The sequence below is a fragment of the Micromonas commoda genome, chromosome 3, assembly GCF_000090985.2.
Source record: "Micromonas commoda chromosome 3, complete sequence".
In the NCBI taxonomy this organism is placed as follows: Eukaryota; Viridiplantae; Chlorophyta; class Mamiellophyceae; order Mamiellales; family Mamiellaceae; genus Micromonas; species Micromonas commoda.
In genome coordinates, this window is record NC_013040.1 from 1,650,837 (window position 1) to 1,673,346 (window position 22,510).

At 67.2% G+C, this 22,510-nt stretch overlaps 10 protein-coding genes across 10 annotated transcripts; 3 read left to right on the top strand and 7 right to left on the bottom strand.

The window, feature by feature from the left end:
• Positions 1-397: 397 nt before the first annotated feature.
• MICPUN_57417 (hypothetical protein) lies at positions 398-2,401 on the bottom strand (the record flags this gene model as incomplete). Its single annotated transcript, XM_002501123.1, has 2 exons — positions 398-2,159; positions 2,398-2,401. The coding sequence occupies 2 exons, from the start codon at positions 2,399-2,401 to the stop codon at positions 586-588; spliced, it is 1,578 nt and encodes a 525-aa protein (XP_002501169.1). The 3' UTR covers positions 398-585.
• Positions 2,402-2,935: 534 nt separating this feature from the next.
• On the bottom strand, positions 2,936-4,325 carry MICPUN_57418 (hypothetical protein; the record flags this gene model as incomplete). Its single annotated transcript, XM_002501124.1, has 2 exons — positions 3,745-4,325; positions 2,936-3,618 (listed from the first exon to the last, which is right to left on the bottom strand). Exons 1-2 carry the CDS (start codon positions 4,289-4,291, stop codon positions 2,936-2,938), a joined length of 1,230 nt encoding a protein of 409 aa, XP_002501170.1. The 5' UTR covers positions 4,292-4,325.
• Positions 4,326-4,580: 255 nt separating this feature from the next.
• Positions 4,581-6,281, top strand: MICPUN_57419 (tetratricopeptide repeat protein; the record flags this gene model as incomplete). Its single annotated transcript, XM_002500697.1, has 1 exon — positions 4,581-6,281. The coding sequence occupies one exon, from the start codon at positions 4,581-4,583 to the stop codon at positions 6,279-6,281; it is 1,701 nt and encodes a 566-aa protein (XP_002500743.1).
• A 150-nt stretch (positions 6,282-6,431) lies between these two features.
• On the bottom strand, positions 6,432-8,791 carry MICPUN_99775 (gliding motility related cam kinase; the record flags this gene model as incomplete). Its single annotated transcript, XM_002501125.1, has 2 exons — positions 6,432-8,639; positions 8,768-8,791. 2 exons carry the CDS (start codon positions 8,789-8,791, stop codon positions 6,432-6,434), a joined length of 2,232 nt encoding a protein of 743 aa, XP_002501171.1.
• A 5,223-nt stretch (positions 8,792-14,014) lies between these two features.
• On the bottom strand, positions 14,015-15,169 carry MICPUN_79928 (predicted protein; the record flags this gene model as incomplete). Its single annotated transcript, XM_002501126.1, has 2 exons — positions 14,015-14,578; positions 14,666-15,169. 2 exons carry the CDS (start codon positions 15,167-15,169, stop codon positions 14,015-14,017), a joined length of 1,068 nt encoding a protein of 355 aa, XP_002501172.1.
• A 137-nt stretch (positions 15,170-15,306) lies between these two features.
• MICPUN_57425 (predicted protein) lies at positions 15,307-16,887 on the top strand (the record flags this gene model as incomplete). The annotated part of the gene is made up of 1 exon (XM_002500698.1): positions 15,307-16,887. One exon carries the CDS (start codon positions 15,307-15,309, stop codon positions 16,885-16,887), a length of 1,581 nt encoding a protein of 526 aa, XP_002500744.1.
• Positions 16,888-16,971: 84 nt separating this feature from the next.
• On the bottom strand, positions 16,972-18,653 carry MICPUN_57426 (ubiquinone/menaquinone biosynthesis methlytransferase; the record flags this gene model as incomplete). The annotated part of the gene is made up of 1 exon (XM_002501127.1): positions 16,972-18,653. One exon carries the CDS (start codon positions 18,651-18,653, stop codon positions 17,073-17,075), a length of 1,581 nt encoding a protein of 526 aa, XP_002501173.1. The 3' UTR covers positions 16,972-17,072.
• Positions 18,654-18,843: 190 nt separating this feature from the next.
• Positions 18,844-19,566, bottom strand: MICPUN_57427 (predicted protein; the record flags this gene model as incomplete). Its single annotated transcript, XM_002501128.1, has 1 exon — positions 18,844-19,566. One exon carries the CDS (start codon positions 19,564-19,566, stop codon positions 18,844-18,846), a length of 723 nt encoding a protein of 240 aa, XP_002501174.1.
• A 402-nt stretch (positions 19,567-19,968) lies between these two features.
• On the top strand, positions 19,969-20,529 carry MICPUN_57428 (predicted protein; the record flags this gene model as incomplete). Its single annotated transcript, XM_002500699.1, has 1 exon — positions 19,969-20,529. The coding sequence occupies one exon, from the start codon at positions 19,969-19,971 to the stop codon at positions 20,527-20,529; it is 561 nt and encodes a 186-aa protein (XP_002500745.1).
• Positions 20,530-20,539: 10 nt separating this feature from the next.
• MICPUN_108013 (hypothetical protein) lies at positions 20,540-22,024 on the bottom strand. The gene has a single exon (XM_002501129.1). The coding sequence runs from the start codon at positions 21,890-21,892 to the stop codon at positions 21,164-21,166; it is 729 nt and encodes a 242-aa protein (XP_002501175.1). The 5' UTR covers positions 21,893-22,024; the 3' UTR covers positions 20,540-21,163.
• Positions 22,025-22,510: the final 486 nt, after the last annotated feature.

Sequence of the window (22,510 nt, forward strand, 5' to 3'; positions counted from 1 at the left end):
ACGAGGGAAAAGCGTGAAAAAGCAACCACGTTTTCGTGAGCTGCAGACGGGAGGAGCGGGGATGGGGCGGGCGCACGCGACGGCGCCGACGACGTTCGTACCTTGGCGAGGCGGCGGGCTACCCGAGCAACGAGGCGCGCGGTGACCTGTTGAGATGCGAGCGCGGACATACGCGGCGGTACAGTGCGCGAGGGAGTCGATCGGCCGCCAAATTTCTCTCCTATCGCGCCGTCATCCAAACCTGAACGCGTTTGGCCGAGCGTCCGCGGCGGAGAAGTTTCACCGGTTTCGAGACTGGCGAACGGTGCGAAGAGGCGGTTCGTTCATCAAAACGTCTCCTCTCCGCTCAACTGCTACGACAAGTGCGGGCGACCGCGAGCCGTCGCGCGCGGCCGCCGATGATAGAAAGACCTCCTCGATCCTCGCCTCGACTCTCCCATCGAACCTCCTCAGCTCCGGGCTCCCGTCCCAGCCGCCCGCGTCTCAAACGCGGCGCGCCACCTGCCCGAAACACACGAAACGTCCCCACCCGCGCGTTCCGTTCCGCCCGCTTGAATCGCTTCAAACTTCTCTCCGCGCCGCCGTTTATGCGACGGGCTGCGCGATGCCCATGAGCTTGAGCAGGTTCCTGCTCTCCGCCGCGTAATCCGGCTTCTGGCACTTCATCACGGTCAGCCTGCGGCGGCTCTCGCCCTGGTACTCCTCGGTCTTGGCCTTCACCATGACGTTCCAGGATGAGAACTGCGCGGCTTTGATCTTGCGCTCGTACGCGGCGGGGTTGTTCGTCTTGAGCTCGTGAAGCTCGCCGGCGCCGATGCCGAGCATCTCGACCGCCTGCTCGTGGAAGACGTTGATCCATCCGCCGCCGGACGCGTCGCTCATCTTCATGCGAACGATGTACCGATACGCGCACTCGTCGTACACCTTCCCGGTGGCGGGATCCTCCCACTTGCCCTCCGCCGTGGGCACCACCTTCTTGTTGTTGCCCTCCTCGGGGTTGGAGGCGTAGTACATCGCCTGGTCGGGCTTGATCAGGACGATGGTGGAGTGGCCGACGACGCCGATGGCCGGGGGCTCGGTCGCGGCCGGGACGATCGCGGGCTGGAGCGCGTTGAACGTGGTGCGCTCCGTGAGCGATCTGCCCGACCCGTCACCTGCGCGACGAGCCGACGCGAGGCCCTCGCCCGCGGCGACCGTCTCCGCGGTGGCGCCGTCCGCGTCGTACCAGGCGCGAAGCGCGGCCGTCTTGGTGGCGATGTCGGCGGATGCGGGTTCGAGCACGAGCTCGGACCTCGCGAGGGTCGAGACGGAGACGCCGTTGTAGTCAGACACGCGGACGCCGCGGATGGCGACGACGGGCGCCACCATGTTCTTGAGCGATTCGCCCTGCTCCACGGCGAGGGAGTTCCACAGGGTGCACGTGACGGTGCGCTTGGTCTCGTCGAGGAGGGTGAGGTCGCGGCGCTGGAGCTCGCCTCCGTCGGACTTGCGCTTGATCGAGCCGAGGTCTCCAACGGCGGTGACCACGGCGAGGATGTCGACGGTGCCGCGGCCGCCGATCTTGCGGGCGAGCTGGTCAATCTTGCAGAGGTCGTAGGCGCGCTGCATCTTGTCGACGTCCGCGTCGCCGTCCGCGCAGAGCTCAATCTCGCAGCGGCCGTCGAGGGACATCTCGTACTCGTTGTTGACGCTGCTGTACTTCTTGTTCGCCGGTCGGAGGCTGCCCTTCGAGACGTAGTACACCTTGCCAACCTCGAGGATGGAATCGTACTTGGCGATGGCGTCCTTCCAGAGAGTCGCCTGGATGGCGGTGCCCTCCGCGTCGCAAAACTCCAGAGTGCACACCGACGACTCGCCTCGGGCGTTTCGGAAGGTTCGGATGTTGCCCTTCACCGCGAGCTTCGCCTTGACGGTCCACGTGCCCATGTAGGGGTTCAACGCGTTGATTGCGAGATGCTTCTTGCCCGAGGAGGTGGGCATCGCAGCCGCCTCCTTCTTGACGGGCGCCGGCGTGACCGGGTCCATGGCCTTCACGTACTCCTCCGGGAGGGACCCGACGATCTCGAACTTGTTCACCACCGCGCGGGTCTTGTCGTAGGACACGTCGGTGAGCTTGAGCACCGCGTGGGGCTTGACCTCGTTCATGAGCTTGTCCCTGAGAGCGGCGGAGAAAGTGGCGTCCAGCTTGTTCTCGCCGTCGTTGAGGATGCCGCTGTGTTGAATGGTGATTTGAGGCGAACGCGGAGGGTCAGTGACGCGTCCGTGGGGGGATGCGCGCGGTGCGAAGCGCCCGGGGTGGAAGCGGCGATTGAAAATTTGAAATTCCCGGTGCCAGAGCTGGGCGTGGGTGCCAAGGATTTTGAACCGGGAGCTCGCCGGAATCGCGGTCGTACCTGAACATGTCAGACTCAGTCTTGAGGTTGAGCACCTGGGATGAATCGCGGGAAGGTCGATATGTCAGAACGTGGCGAGTTCAAGGGCCGGCGCGCGTCGCGCCGTGCGAGGCACGCGTCGTCGACTCTTCGGGTTCGCCCGAAGCTTTTTGAACAACGTCGTTTCCCCGGCAATCGCTCGGCGACCGGAAACGGGCCGCGCCGCACCTGGACGGAGACGTCGGAGAGGGGTCCATCGGTGGACTCGCGGATGCGGCGGACGCCGCCGGGGGTCACGCATTCAGTCATGGCGCTCGATGTCTCCTGACGCGGCTGTCGCTCGCGCTTCGGTCTGGTGGCCAGGCGAACGTCTTTGAATCGGTGGGTGCGAGAGGAGATCTTCAGAGGCTGAAATTTTGCTACGGGATAATCGTATTTGGTATTTCTGCGCGTATGACGTTTCGGTTACACTTGGTCACCAAGCACTAACTGCAATAACAAAAACAGTGGGTCTATATGTGGATCGGTCACGATAACGCGCAGCGCCAGTCACACTCCTCCTCTCAGTCGAAGTCCAACAACTCCTCCGGGAGCTTCAACGGCACGTCCGGAACGTCCACCTTCTTCGATTTCTTCGGCGTATCGTCCAGTATATCCGCGGGCATGGAATCCAAGTGCTGCGCGTCCTCGCCGTGCCACTCGCTCTGAATCAAAGCTTCGGACCACGGCAGCTCCGGGCATTTATCCCTCTGCGTGCTCCGTTTCTCGGGGTAATCGTACCCAAAGTCGTCAAAGTCCGTCTTGTACGCGCGCCAGATCTTCAGCTGCGTCTCGTACGGCATGTACTTCTCGTACCCCTTCACGTCGCTCACCGGAAACTCGTCGTACACCTTCTTCGCCTTCTTGTTGTGGTGCGAGTACCCCACCTCGCCCTCCTCGGATTTAAAGTCGAATCGCACCCCGGTCCACCCCTTGAGCGCGTCCTCGATCTGTTCGAACCCGTCCTCGATTCGGAACACCCCATCGAAGTCCCGCGCCCGCGGGTCGCACAGGTCCGACTGCACCGCGACGTGCTCGTTGACCTTGTCCACGTCCGGCTCGTCCCGCAGCCACCGAGTGACGCCGTCGACGAATTCCTCGAATGAGCAACTCGGGTCGTCGTCGCACGCGGCGTAGAGGAGGTCGGGCTGGTCCGCGCCCCTGTGCGAGTGGATCTTATCGAACCACGTGCTGTACAGCCGCGTGCCTGTCGTGTGTGTGAGGGGTGGGGTGCGGGGTTAGTGGTGGGTCATGGGCGGTCGTCGGGTCACGGGCGACGGTTCGGGTGCGTCGGGAGGAACGATCGGGGATGCATATATGCGTCTAGTCTCACCCGGATGGCGTACCACGGTGAAGTACCGGTACGGAGGCGCGCTGCTGTTGCGCCAGTGCTCCAGCCCAGCCTCGTGGAATGTGCTGTACCGCACCATGGCGAAGTGCGAGTCGCCGCCGCGTTCGACGATGAACTTCTCCACGTCGCTGAACTTGTGGATGTTGACGTTGAGGCCCGTCATGTACGTCGTCACCGTGGACGACGCGGCTTTGGGCAGGTTGCAGTAGGCGAGGTGCTGCATGGGCGCGAGCAGGACGCGGTCGTTACGCCGGCCGAGCTTGGCGATGACGCTCGGGACCGGTGCGCCGAGGCCGAGCGCGGGCATGTCGCTGAACTCGCCGCCGTAGTGCGACGCGGCCGCCGCCGCGACGACGAGCGCCGCGGTACCCACCGCGGACGCGCCGCGACGTAACCACCTCGCTCCATCCGCGCCATCGGACGGGCCGCGAAGGGCGCCGACGCGACGGGAGGATCCCGCCCCGGACGGCCCCGCTGGCTCGTCGCGCCGGCCCAGTGCGACGCCGTGTTCCGCGTCGACGTCGCGCATGTGTGCGAGCGCGGGTCGATGTGCGTCGTGCGCGGCGCGTCTCCGGTGGCGAAAGCGCGGCCCACAATCGCGACGGAAAACCACCTCTGGGCAATTTCAAGAATTGCGTATGGCAGCCAGGTTGGCCACACGTGCCTGGATCGCGAAATGTCCCCTCTCTGCATAGTATTCAGTCAGATATTTTGGAACAATTCATCGTGCGTGCCGATTTTCATTCCGAGTCGTTGCTTTCCGAGTCGGAGCGAGTGCCTTCCTTCGTCAGTGGCACGAGGAGCGCGGGCGGCGACCGATGGCGTCGACGGCATCGCCCGACGGCGGCGCGCCCGTCTCGACACCCGGTCTGCCTCCCGCCTCGTCCACCGCGCAACCCCGCGCCGGGCCCAAACCCGGTGCCAAGTGGTCCGGCTTCTTCAGCGCTGTTTCATCGGCGTCAGTGTCGAAGAACAAGTCGAAGCCCAGCGCCAGGGCCGCGAAGCTCATCGCCAAGGGGGACATCGACGAAGCATTGGAGATCATCGAGGAGGCCCTGCGCGCGATCGACGCGGTGGAGAACGCGCCGGTGCCGGACGACGACCGCGCGTCGCTCCACGCCCTCTGCGCGATGTGCCACTCGCGCAACGAGAGCATGCGTCGGGCGTGCGAGCACTTCGCGGCTGCGCTCGACGCCGCGGAGGAGGAGGAGGCCGCGACCGGCCGTCGCGCAGCCGCGAAGGGTCCGAAGGGCCCCATCGATGCCGAGTTCTTCTACCGCATGGGCGAGGCGTGCCACCGCCGCGGGCAGCACGGCCGGTGCGCGCTCGCGTACGAGCAAGCGTTGGAGTTGGACCCGCGACGGAAAAAACTTCCCAGCCGCCTGACCCCATCCGCGGTGCATCACCAGGCGGGGGTGTCGTGCAGGGAGACCAAGCGGTACGAGGAAGCCCTGGAGCACTTCGCCAAGGTGGACGCCCCGCTCGAGGCGGCGGTGGGCGTGGGCGACGTCCTGTGTGATAGAGAAAGGTGTTACGCGTCGATGGGCGACTACGCCGCGGCGGAGGCGTGCATACGAGCGGCGGCGGAAGACGTCGAGTCGAGCCAACCGGTGAGGCCCGAGAACGTCTGCAGGGTGGCGGTGTACAGGTACGAGCGATGCGGCGGGAGCGCCGAACGCGCCGTCAAGGAACTCGCGGGCGTCATCGAGAACAAGGAAAAGACGTCGCTGTCCAAGAAGAAAGAGGCCGAGGTGCTCGCGATGTTGGCCAGGTTACACGCCGGGCTGGGCGAACTGGCCGAGTCCGAGGCGAATTTCGACGCGTCGCTGGGGCGAAACCCGCGGAGTCACGGGACGTGGCTGAGCCTGGGGCAGCTGTACGAAGCGACGGGGCGGGACGACCTGGCGCTCAGGGCGTACGCTCGCGTGGTGGAGATTTGCGACGAGGACGACGACGGAAACGACGACGCAAGAACGGTCGGAAAAAACGACGGGGGCGGAAGAAGCGACGGGGGCGGAGAAGAAACCGTACCGACGCGCGGACGCGACGTCGTACGTCGGGAGGACGAGTACGTCGCGGAGGAGAGGCGGGCGAGGGGCGAGACCAGGGCGGAGGCTGTGCTGCTCTCCGGGGCTGTGTACGAGCGCCACGGCCAGCCGCACAGGGCGCTAAAGTCTTACGAGCTCTTAACCGGAGATTCGCACCGGGATATTCGCGAAGCGCGGGAGCTCGCGGTGCTGACGCGATGCGCGCTCAAGGTGCAGCGGGTTTTTCGGGGGAACAAGGCGAGGGAGGAGGCGAGGAGGAGGGCGACGGCGCGAACGGTGGCGAGGCATTACGGCGCGCGGGGTCCGCTGCGGGGCGGTGACGGCGCAGGGGGCGGCGTGCTGAGCGAGTCGACGGGGGGAAGTTACGTGCAGCGATGGGACGCGTCGCCGCTGGCGAAGCAGGCGGCGAGTCATCCGTTCTTCAAGACGGAGGGAAAGCGACGCAAGCCCCCGGGTTCCTCGTTCTTCTAGGCCCCCCAGCCGGCGTTTAACCGCGACTTTGACGGGTGTTTGAATCGACCGCGTTTAACCGCGACTTTGACGGGTGTTTGCATCGACGGGAATCTCCGCGTCGTCCGTCGTGGTCTGCTTGACGCTCGTTTGTATTAATAAACGAAGGTGTTACGCGATGGAACCCTCGCTGACTTTTGCCAGCCTGGACCTCGGCGTGAGCTCCCTCGCTGGTGGCGAGACCCCCGGCGACGACACCGCGCCCTCGTCGTCCGATCTCGCCCACGACGTCGCGCTTCCGAACTGCACCGCGCCGCTTTGGCTGAGCCCCGCCGTGACGTCCCGCATCAGCGCCGAGTCGCTCACGGTGGCCAGACCCCCCGCGCGCCCCAACCTGTCGCCGCCGTGCGCGGGCGACGCCGACCTCGGCGACCGCGAGAGCGGCGATTGCCCCGCCCTGCCTCTCGGCGACCCCGGCGATTGGTCCTGCAGCGCCATCCCCGGCGTCGGGCTTCGTCTCCCGGGGTCCGGTCTCGTCGGCTCCAGCACCGCCAGCCCGCTCCCCTCCGACTGAACCTTCCCGACGGACCGCGGCGGCGAAGGCGTCGACGTCGGCTCCAGCACCGCCAGCCCGCTCCCCTCCGATCGAACCTTCCCGACGGACCGCGGCGAACGCGGCGGCGAAGGCGCGACTCCCCCGTCGCCCGCCTCGCTCCTGGACCCGTCGCTTCCCCCGTCGCTCCTCGCGTCGTCGTCGCTCCACTGGTTCGATACCCTCGGGGATTGTCGGACCGGAGACACGTCGCCGGACACGTCGCCTGCCGAGCCCCTGTTGGATCTGTTTCCCGAGTACGGCGATTTACCGGCAACCGACCTCGCCGGGGAAGGTTCGCGAGACGCGTGCCTGGACAGCGACAGGTCCCGCGAACTGCTCCTGGACAGCCGCGCACGCGAACCGCTCCCGGATAGCCGTGGGGTCTGCGAACGACCGCGGCGGACGCCGCCCCGAACGGACCAATCGCGCTCGTCGTCCGAGTCGACCTCTGCGAGTTCGTCCATCTTGACCTCGCTCGGGATCCTGGCGATGGCGCGAACCTTCTCCGGTGACTGGCTGGGCTGGCCCGCGAGCACGGGGGCGCGCTGCTGGCTCCCGACGCTCTTGCGCCGCGCGTACGTGTTGGGCGAGCCCGCGCTCGCGCCCTGTTTCAGCGTCAGGAGCCCGTTGTCACCCTGCGCCACCGCGTTTTGTACCCGGTTAATCGCGATTACGGCGTTAACCGCCCCCCTGAACAGTTTCCCCGCTTCCTGTTCCTTCTTGAGGTTCTTCTGGACACTCTCCAGATGTATACGCGGCGTCATCGGCGGCGCCTCCCCGCCCGCCGACCCATTCGTCGCGGAGGCGGCGTTTGGAGCGCGTTCGACGAGCCACGGGTGCGTCGCCAGCGCCCGCTCCGCCGTCATCCTCCGCGACTCGTCCACCGTTAAAAACTTTTCGATGAGATCCTTCGCTTCAACGCTCACGTTCTCCCACACCGGCGACTGCGTGAAGTTGAAGTTGCCCGTGCGTATCAGCTCGTACATGGCGTGCTCGTCCTCGTGCGCGAACGGGGTGTACCCGGCGAGCAGCACGAAGAGGAGCACGCCGCACGCCCAGTTATCAACCGACGGACCGTGCGCCTGCGGAACCGACTCGCCCGATGAACCTTTCTCCCCGCTCTGCCCCGCGCCCGCCGCATCCGTCCCCGCCATGTTCGCCTCGAGCACCTCGGGGGAGATGTACTCCGGCGTTCCAGAGGGCAAAAACCTGCTCCGCGCGCTCGCCTTCTTCGCCAGACCCAGGTCGCATATCTTCACGCTGTCGAGATCCGTCCCGGACGCGAGCAGCAAGTTCTCCAGCTTCAAGTCGCAGTGCGTCACGCCCACCTCGTGCAGGTACCGGACCCCGAGCAGGATCCTGCGGAAGATGCGCTTGGCCATGCGCTCGTCGTAGTGGCCGCAGGCGACGACGGCGTCGAACAGGTCGCCGCCCTCCAGGAGCTCGGTGACCATGATTATCCTGTCGCTCTCCACGAAGAATTCGTGCAGCTTGACAATGTACGGCGAGTCCATGTTCGCGAGGAGACCAATCTCGTAGAAGATCTCCTCCTTGAACGCGCGCTGCCGCGTCTTCGGGAGCTTGATGATCTTCATGGCGTAATCCGTCCCGTGAACTTTGTGCGTCGCGCGGCGAACCTCGGCGAACCCTCCGCGCCCGATGGTCTGTCCGAAATGGTACAGTTCCGCGACGGGCTTCGGGTTCGGCCGAGCGCCCTTGGCCTTGCGACCAGGGCTCTTGCCGTGCACGCTGCTGTCGATCGCGGCGGCGTCGAGGATTTGATTCTGCGTCGATCGGAGGCGGAGAAGGGCCGGTGAGACGACGAGACGAGGAGGGGCGGAGGCGTGGGGTGGACGAGACGGGCGGGGCGATGACGAACTCGCGCGTGCGTCGAACCGCGCGGGTCACGCACCATCGACGACGCCCCGCACCCCATGGCGGGCGCGTGACGATCCTCCCGACCGTTTCCTGCGCGCCCGCGCCTTTTACATCCGTCGGGCGCCGCGTCGGCGCGCCCGGCACTGCCCGATATCGGTCGAACAGAGGGATGCGATGCGGTGTCGAGAGCGGGAGGGACGTGGAAATTCGCCGCGATCAAATTTGCGATTAATGCAGACTACACAATCATACAAACGTCGTAATCTTAGGTTTTTCTCCCGACCGGCGTGTCGGTTACCGGGAAACACCAGTCGCGACTTTTCGCCGAGACGAGGGTCCGTCACCGCGTCGAACACGGTTGGGTTTTTTTGTTCACGGCGACGGTAACAAACCCAGTCAGAACCTTCGACGTATGGTCACCCCCCTCATGAACTCGCCCGGGTCCGTCTCGAACCTCCGCTGCAGATCCTTGGCGGTGTAGTGTACACCGTATTCCATCTCCGGGTGAAAGTCCATTCGGTCCGCCTCCGCTAAACCCGTCCCGTCGGAGCAGTCCACCCACACACCGAGTTTGCTCTCCGAGTACGTCGCCTGACAGCACTCGCATCTGCCGTTCGCGATCCACTCCCTGTACCTCGCCCTTAACACCTCCCGTCCGTCGTAGACGCACCCGAAGTGTCGCGCGACGTTTCGCATCCCGTCCGAGTGAGAGGCGTCCGTCTCGAACTCCGAGTTGTACGGCAGCGGCTGCTCGCATTTCGGGCATCGATACGCGAAGCCGTGGGGGGGCGGCGCGGCGGTGGCGACGCACTCGGCGCAAAAGACGTGGCGGCACGGGAGCGCCACCGCGGCGCTCCCGGCGTTCAGCGGCACCGGCTGCTCGCACCCGGAACACGCGTGTTGCACGCCGGGCATGCCGCCGTTCGCTAAGGGCGGAAACCCGCACACGCCGTCGCCGAAGCGATTGAACCGGACGACGCCGTCGCCCACGCATCCCCGCTCCGTCAGCCGCTGCAGCGACTCGACGCACACCTTGTTCGGCCCAGACCACGTCACGTCCGCGCGGTTGAAGGGCCCGCCCTCGCACGCGCATACGAACCCGGCGGGTCCGAGGGTCGATTCGAGGCACTCGCGCGCGTCCCGTCGACGGGCCGCGAGTCCCGGTCGTTCTCGCTCGTCATCCGCGTCGCGGTGATGGCGGATGTCGTGATCTTCCAGGGCGGCGGCGAGGAGGTCGCGCGCGTCTTCCGGGGTGACCGTCTCGGCTCCCGGCTCGCCGTGCCTGTGCTCGGCGTGGATCAGGCATCGCGCGGGGAACTTTCGCGTCATCGGTTCGCCCTCCGTGTGCTCGGCGTCGTCGTCCAGGCGAACGTCGATGTCCACGAGGGTTCCGGACTCGATGGCCTCGGCGCATCGCTCGACGGAGCCGACGGCCATGACCTCGCCGAGGCGCCCGTCGAGCTTCTCGTCGGAAGACGTTGGGTCGTCGAAGAACACGACCCGCACGCGCTCGCCGACCATGTGCTGCAGGTTCTCGTGCACGATGGCCGGCGCCTGGTCGGCGAACGACGGGGGCGCCATCGATTCTCGTTGTTACGCGGTTGGGCAGTCGTCGAGGGGGATCCGGTCGCGGGTGCCCGTCGGCGGCAGCGGATCTTGGAGCGTCCGCGCGGGTTCAATCCGGGCGCGGTTCGAACGATTCGCGACGAACCGCTCGAGGCGACGCCGAGGCGGGCGCGCGCGTCTCCTTGTGCCGCCGCGACGAGATCCGCGTCAGCATATAAAACGAGAGCACCGGGGAGCGTGCTGTGGCAGTGTGGGTCACCTGGCAATGAACAAAGAGTCGGTTTACATCCAGACGCAGACGTGGAGGAACTGATCGCTCCCCCGCATCGCGCCGTGTAGCGTCTCCAGCGTCGTCTCGAGATCCACGTCGACGCCCTCCACCGTCGCGCGGTGCGCACCCCGAGCCCCGAGCTCCTCCAGAGCCTCGCGAAGCGTCGCCCCGATCGTCGCAGGCGCCGACGTCGTCGTCACCTCGCCCCACCCCCGCATCATCGTCGCGCCAGCTGTGTCGCCCCCCCGCCCCCCCGTCGCGTCCGTCCGTCCCCCTCGCCTCACGTACAAACGCATCGGCACGCGCTTGAACGCGGCGGTCGCGCGCATCCCGAGCTCGTCCTCGGCGGCGAGCGCGAGGGATCCGTCGCCGGTCACGACGCTCCTCCACAAGTCGGCGCGAGCGCGTCTGCTCAATCCTTGGACGCCGCTCGCGCTGCCCTTGGCCACGAATACCGCCTCCTTGAGCGAGTTGAAGAAGTGGGCCCTCGCGACGTCGCGGGGCTGCTCAGCCCCGACGCCGCAGGAGAACATCGCGCCGTCGGCGTTCTCCGCCGAGTCCGTCGCGTCGTCGAAGGCTCGGTAGTGCACGGTGAGCCTCCACGGCGCCCCGCCATCCGCGTCGGGCGCCGCGCAGAGATCTCGGAGGATGCCCACCGGGAGGTTCCATCGGAGCGGCAGGCCCTCGTGGTCGAACCAGGGCGCGGACGCGTCGCGCCCGGGCGCGAGATGGGGCGCGAAATGGGTCCTCGGCGTCGGTACGTCCACCGCGTCGTCGTCTCCGACCGGCCCGTCGTGCCAGATGGGCAGGTACGCGGATCGTGGCACGAGCGCGAAGAGGGGCGGGGGCGGGGACACGTCCGCGACCTCGTCCGCGGCGAGGCGCACCTCCACCGGGATGGCGCCCCTGCGCAGCTCCCTGCGCAGCAGCGCGTCATCGTCACCCGCGGGAGAAGCTCCCTCGCCCATGGTCCTACTCCTCGCGGTCGCCGCCGCGCCGTGCCGACCGTCGGCGCCTCACGAACGCGGCGAGATCCGGTGGCAGGTCGTATCCGAGCGCGGCGACCGAGTCCGCGAACGCCTCCAGCGCCCACGGATGCTCCCGACTCGCCCACTCGCGGGTCTCCGAGCTGGTGTTGAGTTTGTGAAAGCCGTAGTACGCAGCGCCGAGCGTCGCCAGCTCAGCGAGGACGCCGACCTTGACCGCGGTCTTCAGCGCCTGCATGGAGTGGCCTCGGCGCGAACAACTGCCAGTGAACGTCCATTCAAACGAGTGAAGGTGAAATCGAACGCCGGACGGACAACCACAACGCGTCGTCTCGGCGGAGGGTTCGGTGCGCGGATGGCGCGAGGAGGCGTGAACGACGGCGCGGGCGCCGCGCTGGCGCACTACGCGAGGGAATCCCACCCGTGGTCGCCCGGCGACGGCGCGAGCGCGACGACCGTCGCGAGATTTCGAAGCGCCCCGGCGAGGCTGGCGCCCGACGATGCGTGCGCGGTGAGCGTCGTCGAGGACGTCGCGGCGTTCGCGGGTGGACCCGTCTGGCGCATCGACTGGTGCCCTGAGAGACCCGCGGACGGCGGCGGCGGAGCGTACCTCGCCGTGGAGGCCGGCGGCGGACGGGGCGCAGGAGGATGCGAAGATGGGTCTGAAATCGATGGCGCAGCCGTGCGACCGAGCTCGAACCTCCACGCGACGTCGTTCGACGAGCTCGGTCGCGTCTCGGGCGCGGGCGTCGTCCAGATCTGGCGCTTACGCGCGGCCGCCGCGGAGGACGGCGCGGCCGGCGGCGCGGCCGGCGGCAAGCGCAAGCGCTTTGGCCAGCCGACGAGGAACGAGTCGAACGAGATCTCATCAGACCGAGGAGCGCCCGCGAATGGAGGAGGAAGCGAAGCGAGGTGCGTGCTCTGCCTGGCGCACGACGGCGGCGTCGCGTGGGACCTGCGCTGGTCGCCCGTGCGCCCGAGCGACGGTGGCGGCGGCGGCACAGCTGGCGGCGGCGCGCTCGGGACCCTCGCCGTCGCGCTCGGCGACGGCCGCGTCGAGGCGTGGACCGTGGACGACCCCGAGGGTAACAACGATTTGACGACGACGGAATCGTCCAACCCCGGCGTTGCCCCCCGAGTCGTCCAACCCCGGCGGATCCTTCGCGGGGTGGTGCCGAGGGAGTGCGGCGTCGCCCTCGCGCTGGACTGGTCCCACTGCGGTCGCAAGATCGCCGCCGCGTGCAGCGGCGGGGCGGTGTGCGTGTGGGATGTAACAGCTGTGCGCACCGGAGACGGGGAACGCGCGACTTTGTTTCCGAGTTTTGTTATCGGCGACGACGCGCGCCGGCCGCAGCGGTGCGTCGCGTGGGTGCCGCCGGACGCGTCGGACGACGAAGGGGGTGCCCTCGAAGGGGGTGCCCAGATGGATGGGCGTCTCATCGCGTCCGCGGGGCACGGCATGGCGGCGCCCGCGGTGTACTCGCTCGACGACCCGTTCAAGCCCGTCGTGGGCGCGCGCGGGTTGACGTTCTCGGGCGCGGGCGCCGTGTTGTCCATGGACTGGCCGCGGACGGCGGGCGCCGCGGCGGTGACGGGGTCCGCGGATGGGACGGTGCGGCTGCACGATTTCTTCTCCAAGCGTTCGGTACACGCGCGGCGCGGGGACACCGCGGACACGTCAAACTCAAAGGCGGTGGCGTGGGGAACGTCCACGTCCGGCAAGGGCGCCAAGGGCGTCGGAGCAGGCGGCCGGAGCAGGAGCAGGGGAACGGATAAGGAGCACGAGATGAGCGTCCGCGGGGTGTGGTGCGTCGCGACCAGGCCGGTGGGTACCTCGGGCGTCGCGCTGGTTTGCGTCGGCACGGGCGCCGCGGGGTGCCGCGTCGCGTCCGTGCACGCGGGCCACGGCGCCAGGCGAACCAACGGCCGGAACAAACAGACGGCCATCGCGACGGGCGCTCCCGTGGACCTCGTCCCGCTCGGGGGACACGTCGTGACGACTCGCCGCGGCGACGAGCGTGTGACGGATGGTGGCGGGTCCGGTGACGCGTCTACGGGGACGACTTTGACGGCGTTTGGTCAGAGGACGACGCGCGGGCCCGGGAGCCTCGGCGGCGACGCGGCCGTCGTCGCCGCGGTGCGGTGCGCGCGGTGGCTCGAACCGAACGCGGCGGTGGTCGCGGGTAGCGGCGAAGACGCGTGGCTGGCGTGGGGGGACGACGCGGGTTTCGTCAGGTTCCAAAGAATTTCCACGCGCGGGTTGCTCGACGTCGTCGCGCCGGCGATGGAGAAGCTCGCCACGATGAACTGATCGTAACCGACGTACGGGCGCGATGAACCGTGACGATAGTCTAACGAGCGTCGACGAAGAGCTTCCAATACGTAAACGATGAACTAATAAACGATGAACTAATAAACGATGAACTATTCCGATAAGTGTACGATGAACGCCCAGACGTCACTTGAGCTTAATCGCGTCGAGCAACGCGTCGCCCCCGTCGAGTTGGTTCACCCCCCACGCCACGCAGTAGTGCGCCTGTATGAGCCGCCACTCCTCGATCTCGTCGAACATCTCCAGACGCACGACCCGCGCCACGTCGGCAGAGTTCCTCCGCGTCAGGTAGTCCCACGTCTCGTTCATGTCCACGCACCCCGCGCTTCGAAACCCGCAACGCGACATTCGATCCGTCTGCTCCCCAACGCTCCCCAATATTCCCCGAAGCGGCGACCCGCGCGCCGCCACGTTCATCACCATCTGCCGCCCGAACGCATCTGACGGGTTGATCGGGTCGTACAGCACGAACGCGGACGCCTCGCACGCGGACGTGACCTCCGCGCACCACCGAACAACCGCCTCCGCCTCGTGACGCTCCAGATACGCCAAACAGCACTCGGATATAATCAGAGTGGGCACCTCGGGGTCCAGGTGTTTGGCCGCGGCGTCGTTCAGGGAGTTGACGTCCCTCAGATCCGCGGCGACGAGCCTGTACCCTCCGTCGTCCCTGTACGAGTGCGACGGGGACTCGCCCCCGGGGTTGTAGCCGCGACCGGGAGGAATGTCGCCATCCTCCGCGATGAGCTCGCACGGGTACACGCCTCGCCTGCCGACCATCATCTGCCCCGCCAGCTCCGGTTTCGCGTTGATGACCCGCGCCTTCTTGTCCACCACCTCCGCGTAGTCCAACTCGAGGTACGTGAGCGGCGCGGCGGCTTTCTGTCGAAGCCTGAAGTAGATCGTGTCGAAGCCCGCGCCGATCTGGACAATCTGCCGTCGCGTTATGCGCGACAGCACGCCGTCTCGCGCGTCGCCCGGCAGCACGCACTCGCGGAGGAAGCACTCGATGACGTTGCGCATCGTCGCGACGCGCGTGTAGTACCCGCGGTTGATGATCGGGGGATACTTCTTGACCCTGCCCATCGGCCCGGGCTTCACGAAGTGTCGCGCCCATTCGTCCACGATGTACCCGGCGTTGGCGCACGAGAGTTTCGACGCGCACGCCTCGTCGTTGGTGTCCTGGACCGCGACGTCGCCGGCGCGATCGCCGAACGCGCCGGCGTGCGCCGCGCGGAGGGGCGGCGGCGGATCCGGCGGATCCGGCGGAGGGGGCATCATCGTCGCGCTCGCGCCCGGACTGAGCAGGAGGGAACGGGCGCGAGATATTTTCAGGAGCCTCCGCTGCGGAAGTCCTTTCGGTGGGTAGCCGTCGCAGAGGTAAAGGTCGCCGGCCTCCCGGCGGCGCGGCGCATCGCATGCAGCGGCGGCAACGCATGCAGGTTCCCGCGAGCTACCAGGAGTGCGACCTCACGTACTCGTGGAGGACGGCTCAGCACGCGCCCGCGGCGCTGAGCCGCGCGTCGGTGCAGCACCGCGACCTGGACCCGGGGGCGCTCCTCGACCACGACGTCGTGGCACCGCGCCCGCCGCGCCCGCTCACGCACGCGCTTCCCACTCCCCCTTTCCACCACGTCCATCACTACCCGCACGACCGACTGCCCCCGCCGATGTACGCAGTCCCGATGGCGATGCCGTGGGAGACGGCGAGGGGGGGACCGCACGTTCCGCCTCCGCCGCAGCCGCCCCGAACCCCCGCGCCGAGGCCGGCGGCGCCCACGCTGACCCAGGCGCGACGAGCGGAGCCCTTCGTGCCCGCGCGGACCACGACGCGGCGGAGCGTCGACGACGCGCGCGATCGGACGCGGTCACGATCGAACCCTCCCGCGATGTCCGTGCGGCCCGACACATCCTCGTCGAGCGACGACGACGACGACGACGACGACGAGGGGCGCCAGTCGCGGGTCGCCTCGGGAGCGACGAAGGAGCGGGACCGGTTCGAAAGCCCGGGCTGGCCGCCGCCGCCGCCGCCGCTCCGGCCGTACCCGACGCCCTCGAACGGGCACGACCGCGCCGAGATCGTCGTCGAGGTCGACTCGCGCGCGGTGTTCCGACGACCGACGGCGCCGAACCCCTTCAAGGCGGCGGCGAAGGCGAAGGCGGCGGCGGCGGCGAGAAGGGCGGCGGAGGCAAAGGCCGGGGGCGGCGAAGTTTTCAAACCCGAAGGTACGTCGGGTTCGCGCGGCTGGTGGCCCAGCCTCGACGGGTCACCTCTCGAAGCCGCTCTCGACGCCGTCGGGGCGGGGACGATCGCGGAGAAGGAGAACGACGGGGGCGCTTTCGCGCGACGGAGGGCTTCCACTCGCGAGTCCGAAGAATTCGGGTTTCACGATTACTACTCCGAGGTGTTGCGAGCTCCGTATGTACCGACGCCGCCGAGGTCCGAGTTGGTCGAGCCGGTGGGGGCGTGGGACTTCCCGGGTTCGAATCCCTCGACGGACAGCCTCGACGAACGTCCGGCGATGTACCCCCACGGCTTCGTCCCCTCGAGGAAACCGAAGGAACGCGCGAAACCCAAGCGGAGACCGAAAAAGCCCCCCGCCCGCTCGACCGCCGAGTACCAGCCCGCGCTCAACTGGAAACCGCAGGGCCTGACGGCTCGAACGAACGCGACGAGAGGCGCCGTCGGCGGCGGCGCGTGGCACGCGTCGTCGCACGACCCGTCCTTACCGAGGTGCACGTTGTGCGGGATCAACCTGACGGGCGAGTGCCTCAGGGCGCAGCACGACGCGGGCGCGCGGCACCGAGAAAACGTGGCCAACATCCTCGAGACGCAGATGCGCCGCGACTGTCGACACGCCGACGTGGCGCCGGAGTGGCGGGTGGTGGAGGCCAAGGCGAGGATCGAACGGTCGGTGACGAACATGACGCGGCAGGGTAAGAATCCGTGGGTGGCGCAGAAGATGGGGTTCTTCGACGGGCAAGGGTGGTCAAAGTGAAGGACGGTCGAAGCGAGGCGACGACGACTCGCGACGAATGGAAACGAATGGAAACGAATGGAAACGAATGGAGAACGTGTGATATGGAAACGAATAGAAACATCATAGAGACAATCGCGGGCTTGCTAACGGTGGGTACTTGTGAACAAAGAATGAGAGACGGGAGACGGGACCTACGGGACCGGTCACCTCGCGGCGCCCGCGCCCGAGAGGTCGGGAGCCTCGACGACCACCGGCTCCACCTCCTCGACAGCCTCCGAAGGTTTCTCCCGTTTCGTGAAGCACCACGCCTTGGACACCCACGCCACCGTGGACTCCTCCAGCACCAACCCGAACTCCCCGAACAGCTCCTCGAGGTTCGTGAGGGAGTAATCGCGGTAGTAAGGCTCGTGGTTGAACTGCGGAAATCGCTCGAGCGCCTGGTCGAAAGCCTTCTCCATCCCGAGCGCCTTTCCGTCGCCAACCTGCGCGGAATCGACGAAGAACAGCTTACCCCCGGGCTTCAGCACCCTCGCGAACTCCCTCGCCGCGTTCCTTCGCGCCTCTTTTGGCATCTCGTGGAAGAGATACACGTTGGTGACGGCGTCGAAGGAAGCGTCCTCGAACGGCATCTTCTCGCAGTTGGCCTCCACGAGTTTCAGCGGACCCGCTCGGGGGTACGCCGCGACGTCCTCGAACCTCTCGTTGCTCTTGCGCACGGCGTCGAGGTAGTGCGGGGAGAGCTCCACGGCGGTGCAGTCCAGCTCGGGCCAGTTATCGCGCACGAACGTGAGGAAACGGCCCGTGCCGGACGCCACGTCCAGCACCTTCGTCGCCGCCGCGTCGCGTCCCTCCATCCACCTCGAGATGAAGGGAAGCGCCTGCCTCCGCATCGTGTCCGCGCTGCCCAGGAACAGCGTCTCCACCTGGAAGTCGTACAGCCGCGCGCTGTCGGCGCTGAGCCATCCGTCCGTCTGGTAGTGAAAGTTCTGGAGGTAATACGCGGGGTATCGAGTAGGGTCGGGTCCGAACGTGTCCAGCAGCTCCTGCCCCCGCTTGGCGTTGCGTCGGTCCGCCACCTTGGCCTGGTCGCTGAGGGTGTCGGAGGCGATGGCGAACACCTGCGCGGGGTTCCACTGCTCCGTCGGGGCGGTGGCGGGGTTGAGGTCGTACGGGAACTTGTACGTGCCGTTCTCCAGGTGCTCGAGCTCGGCGCGGAAGAGGTTGACGATGCACGTCAGATGCTGCTCCAGGAACTGCGACACCTCCGCGGCTTCGTCGTCGGTGAGCGCGCGGCCGTCGGCGGCGTTGCTGACGATGTTGCCGAGGTTGCTCTTCTCGTCGGGGATCTTAGCGCGCGGGGCCGGGTCGAGGACGGCCTTGGCGATGGCGGCGGCCGCGGCGGCGACGTCGATGTTGGACCGACCGGAGACGCGCGAGGAGAGCACGCCTTGCGTGATGAAGAATGCGAGCCTCAAGCCGACCGCGGAGGTGTACTGCGTTCGGAGCAACGCCTTCTTGGCGTCGTCGGGGAGCGCGGTCTCGACGTTGCGCACGATGTCGCCCAAGGGGCCGCGGAGGAAATCCGGGACCGGGAGGGCATCGAGCGGGCCGGACGGGAGGCTGGGCGACGCGACCGCGCGAGCGACGCGGTCGATGCGTCCGTGGGCCCCGACGACGCTTGTTCGGGTGACGCCGCGCGACGCGAGGCGCGAGCGGCCGCGACGGGAGGCGGACGCGCGGGATGCGAGCGCGGCGGGCGCGGCGATGGACGCCGCGAGGGACATGACCACTCCTGGGCGTGCGCCGGGTGCGTACGTGTGGAGCGCCGGAGGCCGACGATTGGAACAGAAACGTGTCGCGCAGTCGCTTTATCACGTGGCGAACTCTGATTGGTCAGTTTGGTGTCCCACGAAGCAAACAGTCATAAATATCATAATGTAAACCCAGGCGACTTTCGATCTCCCTCCCCCCTCGTCACGCAGCCTGCGCGCGCTTCGACGCCAGCGACGGGTGGTCGCCGTCGCCGTAACGCCCGTTGACGTGGTTCGCCTTGACCAGGTGCGGGAACATCTTCTTGAAATACCTCCGCCTGTTCTCCGGGTCGTTCGGGTCGTCGGTGATGCCCACCTTCAGGAGCTCCTCCCTGCGCTCGGACGCCTCCCTGTGCTTCTCGCGCAACGCGGCTCTCCACTTGTACAGCTCGGGGTTGAGCAGCTTTCGGGGCCGGACCCTCGGGCGAAGCGTGGCGGTGCCGACGGCGTCGTTGCCCGCGAGGTCCTTGCCGTCCTCGACGTACCGGCGGAGGTACTCCGAGTCGTTCGGATCGCTCGCGATGGCGAACTTGACGCCCAGCTTCTGCGCCTTGATGGCGTCGTCGTGATTTTCGAACTGCACGATGGCGACCTCGAACCCGCTCGGCCGGTTCACGCTCACCACCGGCCCGAACGCCTCGCAAGCGGCGCGGACGGCCTCGGCGGAGGGGCCGCGAGGCTCCGCGGGCAGCGGCGCGAGCGTCACCGGGTTGTCGTTCTGGAGGGCGTACCAGTTGAGCTCGTTGTCCGTCTCCTTCCACTCGCTCTGCCATCCGACCGGCGTGTTGAACTGCGCGTACATTGGGGAATCGCGTCGGTCGCGAAAGCCCTTGCCGACGAGGTCGGCGAGGGGCCAGAGCGTGTTCGGATCGTCCTTGCGCGACATGGCGGGTCGGTGGTCGTGAGGGATGCGGGTCGGCGGTCGTGCGGTCGAACGCGCGGGGGCGTGTGGCGGCGGGGACGGGGCGCCGCGGGTGCACGAGCGTTTCAGCGACGGAGCGTTTTTTTTCACCGGAAGCCGCTCGAGCTCCCGCGCGCGACTGGATCGAATCCGGATTCGCGCGCGAGGGACTTCGATAAGATTTCCGGACCCGCGTCGCGGCCTCTCGCCCAGCCCACACCGAGTCGCGCGAAGACTTTGCCGACGAGGATGCTCGCGTCGCACCTTCAGTCGTGGCGCGTGGTCGGTGCGCCCGCCCGCGCGTCGCCGACTCGCCGGACCGCCGCGCACGGGGTGAGGCGTCCTCCCGCGGTGCGATCGAGGAGGAATGGGTGCGCGACTCGAGCCATGGCGTCCGACGGGGGAGGCTCGAAGCTCTACGTCCCGAACCTCGACTCGGGCGGCGAGAGCGCGGAGACGAAGGGCGCGCAGATGCTCCGGATGCTGATGACGCACGTCGCGATCCGAGTCGTGCAGGGCCACCTCGAGGGCCTCGGCAACGACGGAGGCTTCGCCCCGCAGGCGTCCAACTTTGACGGCTCGTGCGGGTCTCCCGACCTCGCGGATCTGCTCTGGGCGATGGAGAACGTGCCGCTCGGGGACGGCGACAGCTGGATCAGCGCGTTCATGAAGAAGAATCCCGTGGTGGCGCTGCGAGTGTTGGAGGCGAGGAAGGCGTACTGCGAGGAGTTCGATTATCAACAGATGCGGAGCGCGACGAGGGAGCTCATCGACTCGGGCAACATGTCGTTGATGCGGGAGCACGCGAACATCTCCTTCGGCAACGACGAGAACGTGAGACCGGGGAACGAGGGGGGTTCGGGGGGCACGGACCAGGGCACCGGCCGGTGGGGCAACGACGGGAGAAGCGGGGTGTGGGGCGCGTTTCCCGAGCAGGGGCGGCAGTGACGCTCAGTTTAAACGATCGATCGTTTACACAGATTCGTTTACACAGATTCGTTTACAGTCGTCGCGTCTCAATCTCGTCAGTTCAGTCCCTTCGTCAGTGCTCGGCGATGGAGTCGGGGAGTTCATCCGGGGTGTCGTCGGACAGCGTCTGCAGTGTTACGGACGAGTCCGATTCCGTGCGATTCGGTGCGATTCCGTGCGATTCCGAGCCGACGCGGTTTTCCTCGTCGAGTGAAACCCTCAAGGAGGAGTCGTCGCCGTCCCGACTCGCCAGCCGCGGCTCCCTCAAGATCCGTCTCCTCGCGTTGAGCGCGTCAATCTCCCCGAGCGTCATGGACCGCTCCCTTCGCGCGGGGATTCCCCCGGCCGCGACGCACGCCTCGTCCTTCATGGCGTCCTCGCGAAGGTCCCTGAGCTCCCTCTTCACGTCGGCGAAATTGGGCCTCGCCGCGGGGTCGCGGGACCAGCACTGGCAGATGAGCGCGGCGTAATCCGCCGGGCACGCGTCCGGCAAAACCGGTCGAAGCCCCTCCACCCCCACGGTCATGGCGATCTGCATCGGCGCCAGCTCCCTCCACGGCTCGGCGCCTGTGTACAACAAAAAACCACGTCAGACGAATCGCCCACGCAAAGATTAAATAAACTCACCGGTGAACATCTCGTACGCAATCATGGCGAACGAGTACGCGTCGCAGGACACGTCGACGCCCTTGCCGTCCCCGAACAGCTCGGGCGCCATGTAGTTCAAGGTGCCGATGGCGTGGTTCTTCGTGTCCAAAAACGTGGTCCTGAACCGCCGCGCGATGCCAAAGTCCGCGAGCTTCGCGCGGCCTCGCACGTCGACGAGGACGTTTTGCGGTTTGAGATCGCGGTGGATGACCTTCGGGTCGCACGAGTTGTGGAGATAGTCCACGGCGTCGGCGACGTCGACCGCCACCGTTAACTGCGCCCTGAACGATATCTTCGACAACGACGTCCCGGGCGCGCACGCGTCGGAACTCGCGTCTTCCGAGCCGCCGAAGTTCGCGCCGTCCCGGACGGTGTCGTGCTCGGAGCTGTGAAGCACCTCGTGCAGAGATCCGCCGTCGACAAACTCCTGGACGATGGACATCCTCGGCGGCGCGAGGCACGCGCCGAGGACTTTCACGATCCGCGGGTGGTCCAAACTTCGGAGGATGTCAATCTCACGCCTGAACTCCACCAGCTGCGGACGCGTCGCGCCGACCCCGCCCCGATGCAGCAGCTTTACCGCGACGTCCCTGGACGCCCCATTGACCAGCGCCGCGCGGTACACCACCCCGGACGCGCCCTGTCCCAGCGGTTCGAGCAGCACGATCCGCGTGTCGAACTCCGTCGGGGTCATCTCGAAGTACTCGCCCACGCCGGTGGAGATTCTGGACGCGACGGACGCGGAGGTGTTACCCGTGAAGGTTCTCTCGAAGATGTTAACCTCCCCGTCGTCGTCGTCGTCGTCGTTCTCGTCGTCCCCGTCGAGCGCCGCCGCGAGCTCGGCCGGGGAGAGCATGACTACCCCGGGTCGGTACGAACCGCCCCCAAACTCCGACGCCGCCAGCGAGCTCTTGTACAAACCGCTCGACCTCGCCAAGCTCGCGCCGACGAGGCTGCGACCCACGGAGGGCTCGCGCTCCACGCCTCTGCCCAACGATCGACCCGAACGCACCGACCTCTCCGACCTCTGATGCACGCGCTGAAACAGACCGGACTGCCCGACGCGGTCGTCGCCCTCGCCCACGCTGGCGTTGAGCTTGTCAACCTCCGCGCGGAACGCGGATCCTCTCCGGAAGACTTCGGCAGAATCCGGAAGCGGAGCGGCCGCGTCGCTCGGGTCGTTCAACTTGTCAACCTCCATCCTGAACGCGGCGTGTCGAAGGAGCCAGTCGCTCGGGTCCCTGCCGGTGGGCTCGTTGGACATCGCCGCGACGACGCCCTTGACCGCCGTCTTGCGATGCGATCGGCTCAC

Bases quoted from the DNA above. Each gene is read 5' to 3' on its own strand.
- MICPUN_108013 (XM_002501129.1), bottom strand. From the start codon at position 21,892: ATGACCCCGACGGAGTTCGACACGCGGATCGTGCTGCTCGAACCGCTG.